The sequence below is a fragment of the Ictidomys tridecemlineatus genome, chromosome 7 (assembly GCF_052094955.1).
Source record: "Ictidomys tridecemlineatus isolate mIctTri1 chromosome 7, mIctTri1.hap1, whole genome shotgun sequence".
Classification (NCBI taxonomy): domain Eukaryota; kingdom Metazoa; phylum Chordata; class Mammalia; order Rodentia; family Sciuridae; genus Ictidomys; species Ictidomys tridecemlineatus.
In genome coordinates, this window is record NC_135483.1 from 191,823,627 (window position 1) to 191,832,382 (window position 8,756).

General features: G+C 54.6%; 1 protein-coding gene across 15 annotated transcripts in view; it reads left to right on the forward strand.

The window, feature by feature from the left end:
- The window catches only part of Dis3l2 (DIS3 like 3'-5' exoribonuclease 2), a 339,632-nt gene extending 338,236 nt beyond the window's left edge, over nt 1–1,396 (forward strand). For 14 of the 15 annotated variants that reach the window (XM_040268004.2, XM_040268002.2, XM_040268006.2 and 11 more), the window contains one exon: nt 221–1,127. In XM_040268004.2, the coding sequence (XP_040123938.2) occupies nt 221–601 (381 nt within the window). In that variant the 3' untranslated portion in view covers nt 602–1,127. Of the gene's footprint in view, nt 1–220 lie in introns of all 15 variants that reach the window. The other variant, XM_078018215.1, reaches the window with a different exon arrangement.
- Nucleotides 1,397–8,756: the final 7,360 nt, after the last annotated feature.

Below are 8,756 nucleotides of genomic sequence, written 5' to 3' on the forward strand. Positions count from 1 at the left end.
AGCTGGCTGGAAGTAAGAGGCCAGGGACAGGGTGGCCCCTGCTTTAGGTCAAAAAACCGGCAGTGGGGTGGGCGGCAGGGCAGGAGCTTCCTCATGACCAGTCAGTCAGAGGTGGGTCAGGACAAAGGGCCACCTCCACGCAACGGGGCCTTCCGGGGTTAAAGGTCAGGAGGTGGCACCCAGAGCCCAAGGCCTGAGATGCTGGCATGTGCACCCCCAGGCGCTGGCCCTGCGATCCTACCACTTCCAGAAGGTGGGCAAGAAACCCGAACTCACGCTCATCTGGGAACCCAAGGACCCTGAACAGGAGCCAGCACGGCAGGTCAGAGCCCCCCATATTCCCTCTGCCCCGCAGGTCGCAGTGGGCCCTCTCCTGCCTCCTGTGTGTCCTCTGTGCCCTCATCTTCCCCCTGCCCTCCCTAGCACTACAGGCTCCAGGTGGGGCTTCAGGCCTCCATGCCAAGGCCCCTGCCACACCCAGGGCTCAGTTGGCCTCCTGACCCTTACTTGGAGACTCCTCTGGGCAGCTCTCTGTATCTCTGAAGCAGGAATTTTTAACTTGTGGGGTCCTTTGAGAATCCGATGGAGCTGGGGACCTTAACACCCATGTCCGTGTAGAGCAGCTGTCACTCCAAGGCCAGTCTAGCTAGCTTGTCTTCCCTGACCCTCGGGAGCATTCACTGCGCATCAGCAAGGTGCACGGGGCTGCCTGGCTCCTGGTTGCCCCTCAACCCCGTGGCTGAGGCCTTGAGCAGCTGTTTACAGGGGTAACAGGAGTTTCGGAGGCTGAGGGAGTGGGCCTCCATGGCCAGCTGGACACACAGTGGTGGAGCTGGGTTTTGGCCACAGGCCCCTCTCTGTCCCCGCTTACTGGATTCCGCCACAGGTCATCACCATCTTCAGCCTGGTGGAGGTGGTCCTGCAGGCGGAGGCTGCAGTTCTCAAGTACAGTGCCATCCTGAAGCAGCCGGGCCCCGAGGGCTCCCTGGCGCTGGAGGAGGACGAGGACGAGGACGAGGACGAGGAGGAGTCCCATGGTGCACTGGAAGACTGAATGCCAGCCCCGAGCCTGGCCCGAGCCAGCCCCACCCCACTGGCTTTTAGGAATAGGACCTTTTGACACCAAAGGGAATTTTTAATTTGGTTTTTAACATCTCAGGGGTTTGTTTTTATTTTTTCAGTTTATTTTTGCAGCTCAGTTTTTAAATGATGAACTGGAGGGGAGAGGGCAAGGCTGGATGGAAGGCTGAGGCCTGGATGGCACTTCCTCAAGCAAAGAGGGCTCCAGCCTTCCCGAGGGGCCAGCCCGCTTCTGCCAGGCCACCCACTGCCCTCCCCTGCCCAGGAAATGGGGGTTTTCAGCAAATCAGTGTCATGGAATAAAATCAAGTGTGCAGTGCTGTGTGGCATGTGAGGTCCGTGGAGAAGTAGGCAGCAGGGCCCCTGTGCACCCAGGGCAAGGGTCTCTGCTCAGGATCCACCCCCACAGCTGAGCTGGGGCCACCAGCTCTGATAACCCCTGACAGTCCTCGGATGATTCAGAGCTGGCTGCATGGCAGATTGATGCCAGGGCCTCATCTGGCTGATGAGAGATGTAATTAGTATGCATGACACCGAGCCACCCGTCATCCATGTGGCCGTGTCCAGCCCTGCCCCCACCATTTCCTGTCTGCCATGGGCCCTATGTATCCACGGGGATGTGGGTCCTGTGACAGCCCTCCCCCCATTCCTAGACCAGAGTCCCAAGTGGCCTAAGTCACACCCCTGAAGTGATTCAGTGCCTCAGCACCTCCAGTCCCAATCCTGTGCCCTGGCGGTGCTCAGAGAGTGTGGGGACAGAGTGAGGCTGGGCCTGCTGGAGGAGAGGAGAGTCCTCAGTCAGCCTTCCCAACCAGGAAGAGGAGTGGGTCCTGAGCCTGGCCTATCCCCTGCCCTGCATCCTGAGCTCCCACTCATCCCCCACCCTCTGGGACCCAGGGGCAGAGCTGGGCCATGAAGCAACCCTCTCCCAGAGCTGGCCTGGTCCCACCTGTGGACTGGAGAGTGCCTATTGGCCTCGTGGGGTTGTCAGAGCTAGGATGAAAACATGGCAACCCAGGCCCCTCTTCTACCACACTGTCCCCTGAGGTGTCAGATTAGCAGGCTCTTAGACCTTGGTACAGTGAATTTTCTTCAAAGAAAATTTCAGTAGGTCCCTGGTGAGAATGTTTCGCAGTAACAGGACACTTTGACGGTCTGGGTGCCACTGTGCTTCCGCCATCGGCCTGGGCCGGCTGCCAGAAGGACCACAGACATGTCATCATTCCTGCCCTCCAGTTCCCCTGCCACCCAGAGGATGTCACCTCTCTGCCCCTATCCCCCGAGCCTCCTCCTGGAACCACATATCTGGAAGGAGGGATAGGGGAGGGTCTGGTACTTGAGTTAGAAGGCTTCTGGGTACTTCCCCAGCCCAGGCAGCCAGACCATGAAAGGTGACATTCCTGCCATGTCCCATCCCCTCACACTGCACCCTCCAGCACATACTCAGACCTGACACCTCCCCTCACTGCCCAGTGAAGGGTAATCAGATCACCCGCTTGGGGCAGATGCTGGGTGCAAATCTCCCCACAGTCTCGCCTCACTCTGCTGCCCAGGACACGATGGCACCTGGAGCCCCTGCCCTGTTAGACAGGAATGGGAGCCACACCCACAAGGGAACTGGTGTCTGCCTGAGCTGGAGCAGCCAACTGCAGCCAGCCAGGGCCCAGGCTCAGGTGCCAGGCCTCCAGCCACCCCACTGCCTCCTGCGCTCACAGCAAATGGCTCAGCCTTGTCCCTGCACAGAAGCCGAGTCCTGTGTCTCCCTCATCCAACAGACATCATTGATCAATCTAGCGTAGTGCATTGGTGGGCCAGATGTCCTTAGGTCCCACGAGGGGACAGCCCCTTCCAAGGGTTGTTTCACAGTGACAAGACAAAACCTGATCCAAAAGCTCATCCTTTCAGCTGTCCCAAAGCACCCGTGTGCTGGTGCAGCCCGAGGCCTGGACTCAGAACGAGGCTCTTTTTCTCAAGGGGCCTCCTAAGGTCACCATGGGAGGGAGCCCGCCACAAATAATCCCCCTAGATGACCAGGGACTGGCAAAGCTCGGAGGTGAGTGTATTTCCAGCTGTGATGGGTCGCCGCCAGCCTCCTGGACCCAACAGAGAAGGCACACGCCATGGACCTGGCCTGGCTGAGGGGGCAGAGGCCATATGAGGTTGTAGTTGGCCTCCCGTAAAGCGGCCCACACCCTCACTGAGCAGCGACCTCAAAAAAGAACTGTCGGGGCTGGGGTTATGGCCCACTGGTAGAGCGCTGGCCTCACAGGTGCAAGGCCCTGGGTTCGATCCTCAGCACCACATAAAAATAAATAAATTAAATAAAGGTATTTAAAAAAAAAACTGTGGTGGCCCAGCATGGAGCAGGCCTGCCCTGTGGCCTGCCCCTGGGCACCCTGCTTTGAAGGCAGGGCAGGACACAGCGTGGGAGAAGCAGGTGCCAGCACAGTGCCAGGTGCCCATAACAGCTGCTCTGACCACAAAGCAGGGCGCAGGAGCAAATGGCTGAGGAGGAGGGCTGTGGCAATCCAGAACAGAGGGGGGCAGTTCAGCTGGCCAGAGGCAGAGGAGCACCCAACAGCTGACGGCATGAGGACAGTGAAGCTGGGAGAGCCCACGGGGAGTGCAGACCGAGCTGCCAAGGTTAGGGTCCCCAACACTACTGAGGGGCCTTCAGCAAAAGAGGGAGGAGGGCTGAGGCTTGTGGCCGGTCAGGAAAGTTTCGGGAGATCGCGTGGGTACCACAGCACAAGTGGATGCTCAGGGAGAGTGGGGAGCCCAGGGTGTGCAGCAGGAGCAGGCCAGAGGACACCAGGCCTGGCCTGCAGGGACCAGAGTACTTCTAACCAGGAGTGAAGTGGACTTAGACATCTGAGGAGAGAGCATTCCAGACGAGGGGAGCCTGGAGCCAGGGCCCAGGCCGGGGCTGTGACTGGGGCCAGATCTCCCTGGCTGAAGGTCATTACGGAGAGTATGAATAAACACTTGCTCCCACCACCTCCCCAGTGCCGCAATCTGGCTGGGCACAAATAACCAGGGTCACGAGTCACTTGTAGGTTCAAACAGGAACTACTTTATTGCCCGAACCCAACAGGAACCCCTCAAGAACGCAAAAATAGCGGGCACCCGAGGCAGCAGGAGCCTCCCCACTGCTGGACAGCAGAGGTCCACATACGCAACTGAATACACAGCTTGTTTCAGTTTAGCATCATCCAGTTACAGCAATCAGGCATTATCTTAATAATTATACACAGCTTAATTATCATCTTAATGGCTCGCTGGCATTACTTCTCAACCATTCCTTCTGGCAAAATCCAGGTGCCATCCCAACCCAGCTGTGGCTCTCAACACCCCAGAGTCTCCCAAGGACAGAAAGGCTTATTAGAAAGTATTTACCCCAAAGGGGAGTGAGAAACCAGGTACAATGGTGCACAACTGTAATCCCAGTCACCTGGGGGGCTGGGTCAGGAGGATCATAAGTTCAAGACCAAGTCTGGGAAATTTAGTGAGACCCTGTCTCATATTTAAAAGGGGGACTGGGGACATACCCCAGTGGTAGAGCATTTGCCTCACATGTGCAGGACCTTGGGACTGCAAGAAGAAGAAAGAAGGGGGGAAAGACTGCCCTTTAGAAGCCAGGAAATGGAGAGCAGGTGACTGGAGGAAGCCAGCCGCAGAGAGTCGGCCCCAGTTGTGCTGCAGAACCCTGGCAATGGGTCCCTCTGGGCAGCAACAAATGTTGCCAGTGTAGGCCAACCCTCCTGCAGAGCCTGGGAACTACCCACCTGACACTGGCAAAAACAGATCACTGGACTGGTAAACCTCAGGGTCTCTGGGGCCATCAGGCCTGTCCACATGTGCCCAAGAGATGCTGAGACCACTACTGCCCCCTGCCCAATCAGCCCTGAGGACACTGGTGTAATGCCAGATTCGTGGGACCCCAATAGACCTCCAGGAGCCAAATCTGATGCAAACACACAGAGTCTTTATTGCAAGCTTGAGTCTGGACTCACAACCGTTCCCAACGCAGCGGCCCCAGGGAGTGAGTCCCAGTCCTTTGTTCAGTGAGATTTTGTAGGTTTGGGGGATAATCTATGTGTCACAACATCACACAGCAAATCATTTCACACCTGCGGGAAAGTCAAACAACTCTTAATATTGATTAGTACATTCACTGGTGGGAACAAGTTGGGTCCGGGTGATTGGTTAGTACAAGAGGGGGGTTCCTTTGAACTGATTGTTTTAAGCCACGAGGGGAGTACGTGCTAAAGTACATGGTTTCCCAACATGTTATCAACCACCATAAACTACTGGGGGGTTATCTGTCATCCCAGGTATTTTCCCTGTCTCATGCCGATTGGAGGTTGCTAGGGAGTTGCTATGGGTCCTCACCTAGCCTGACTGAGTCAGGGACACCTGGCTCTGCAGATCTCACCTGAGGGGAGATCAACTCAGCAGGGTGGGTATGTGCCTAAAAAGGCTCTGTGGGGTTTTCCAAGGACAAGGGTCATGCCCCCTTCCTTAGGACAGGCCTTGAGGTAGAAGCTGCTGTCATTTATTTATTTTTAAAAATGGAGTTGTATCAGTTTCTCACTGGCAGCCAGGCAGGAGAGTGAACGTGTCCTACCAGCGACTCCCTCCACCCTCAGAGGAAAAAGGTGTCCCGGCATCTGGGGTTCCCTAACTAAGGGACCCTGCAGTCCACGCCCCAGAGAATGTCTGTCCCTAAGCGCCTTTCAGGTACGCCTTTCAGGACTTTGGCTTTGTCGCCTCCGTAGTATAAATAAGCCCATCAAGGATGACACTCCTCCAAGGGAAACCTCCAAATACAGAAAAGCTGTGAGGAGAAAACAGGCTGTTTTAGTCAGCTTTCCCATCACTGCCACCGAAAGACTGGACAAGAACAATCTGAGCAGGTTCAGAAGCCTCAGTCCATAGACGGCCAACCCCATCGCTCTGGGCCCAAAGTGAGGCAAAACATGGCAGAAGAGTGTGGCAGAGGAAAGTGGTAGGACGTGGCAACAAATGTAGAGCCCAAAGGCACACCCACAGTGACCGACTTGTCACAGTTACCACCAGTTAATCCCTATGGGAGGATCATGCACTGACTGGGCTAAGGCTCCCATTACGCAATCATCTCATCCCGTACTTTCTGGCATTGTTTCTCACGTGAGGTTTTCAGGTACATCTCGTGTCTAAACCATAACACAGACCTTGCTGGGAGAGCAAAGAAAGTGCCAGATAACGAAGTTATCCTTGATGTCCTCAAAGAGATGAGCGCACCATCACGACAAAATGGAGTTAGTTCTCTAGGAAATATGCTGGACAAACGGGGGCTCTTGGGGTTGGGGCGGGAAAATCTAAGTGTCAGAGTAGAACTTTATTTTTTTTCCCTCAGTGCTGGGGATTGGCCCCAGGGCCTCATGCATGCCAGGCAAGGGCCCTATCACTGAGCCCCACCCCAGCCTAGAAACACTCTAAAAAATGCAAGTTCCCAGTGTGTGGCCCATGCCTGCTTCTCAGGAAGGATGTGGCTCTACAAGTTAGGGCACAGACCAAGGAAAAGGGAAACAGGAGTGGCTCCCAGCCCAGACCATGGTGGCAGAGAGCTCAGGACCCTTTTGAAGGAGGCCCTCCCTGCACTGCAAGGGCAGGGCATCCGGGCTGGAAGATCCAGCCAGGACAACCAGAGAGTGAGGGGACTAGAAAGCCGGTCCCAACAGAAGACCCATCTAGGATTAGATGACATGAAGCACATGGAAACGAATTCACACGTAACCATAAGAAAATTACTTCTGAGTACACACCTGTAATCCAGCAACTCAGGAGGCTGAGGCCGGAGGATGGCAAGTTCAAGGCCAGCCTCAGCAACTTAATGAGATCCTGTCTCAAAAATAAGGGCTGGTTGGGCTGGGGATGTGGCTCAAGCGGTAGTGCGCTCGCCTGGCATGCGTGCGGCCCGGGTTCAATCCTCAGCACCACATACCAACAAAGATGTTGTGTCCGCCGAGAACTAAAAAATAAATAAATAAATTAAAAATAAGGGCTGGTGATGTGGTTCAGTGGTTAAGCATCCCTAGGTTCAATCCCCAGTCCCAAAAAGAAGAAAAAGAAAATGACTGGCTTCAGGGGAAATAAAACTGCAAGAAAGAAAGTCATTCCTCCCAGCTCCCTGTACATCTACATAGTCCTCGTCACCACTGAAGGGAGCGTGGCGGGATGCGAAAGGGGTCGTGCAGGGTGCTGCGCTTGGTGAAGAGCCAGTGCAGAGAGAAGTCATGTGTCCGCCCTGCTGCTACCTGCTGTCAAGAAATGGGGCCCCAATGGCCGCCTATAATCCCAGTTACTGAGGAGGCTAAGGTAGGAGGGTCACTTGAGCCCAGGGCCACACAGTGAGACCCTGTTTCAAAACCAAACAGTCGTATGTCTTTCTCCCCGAATCTGGACAGGCTCGGGTATGGCTGACATGACGCACTAGTTTCAGGCCAAGGTCTTAAGAGGCTAGGAGCATCTACTCCGGCCATGTGTGAGGAAGCTGAGCAAATCCAGAGGCCCGCAGGGAGAGGAGCCCTCCTCCCAGCCTCCTGGCAGCTGTCTTGGGGGAAAGCCACCCCAATGGTAGCCTCATGGAGCAGATTCAGTCCCCATAACACCCTGCCAATGGCAGGTTTGTGTCAGAAAATGACTTATGTGAGGCTGTGTTGGCTAGATCATTACATGATCAATAACACAATGTCAGTAGAAGGTGTCAATAGATATGGCTTAAGATTGAGAAACGAAGACATCTGTTATTCAGAAACGGTGGTAAATATCAAAATAAGCCAAGAGGGAAAGCGGTTGCCCCTGGGGAAAAGGCGGGAAGGGGACCGGGAAATGCTGTCTCTGGTTTGGTTTCAACAAATTGTGCAGATCTCCTTGATACTTTACATCCACGCATAACTTGGATTAAAATAAAACTGAAAGTTTAAAAAAAGCTATTTATCCTTAGTAGAAATGGATCTACAATTGGTTTAAAAGGCTTTTTGTACCTTCAGCAAAGGGTATATTAAACAGTCCATTAGTAACCAACATAAAATTCCTGCTGACAGGAACCTAGTATTCCCATTCGGTTAGAATGCTGCCTAAGGTCTTCTACTTAAAGACACAGGTATCAAAGCCTAGCACGGTGGTGCCTGTCTGTAATCCCAGGGACTTGGGAGGCTGAGCCAGGAGGATCTCAAGTTCAAGACCAGCCTGGGCAAGTCTCAGTGAAAACCTGTCTCAAAATGAAATGCCAAGGTCTACAGATTCAGCTCAGTGGTAGAGTGCCCCTGGGTTCAATGCCCAGTGCCACAAAAACAAAACAAATTAAATAAAATAGGCAGTCTTGGTGGCGACAAATACTGGTTCCCTCAGTGGAACCTGCAGGCTCCTGTGTCTAAGCAGAGGCTTGGGGTGGGAGGTGGGGGCTCAGGGTGAGGGGACCTCATAGGCCTGGGAGGGCAGCACTGCAGATGAGGCTGCTGGCCCAGCAGTGGGCAGCGTGTGGGGACCATGCCACAGTCCTGGGCATTCATGGCTTGAAATCACAGATTTCAGAGGCTAATTAGATTTAGGGTGGGGATGGAAAGGATTGATTTCAGCTCTGAGGCTGGGGTGTGGCTCAGGGGTAGGGCACTTTCTTGGCCGTGTGAGGC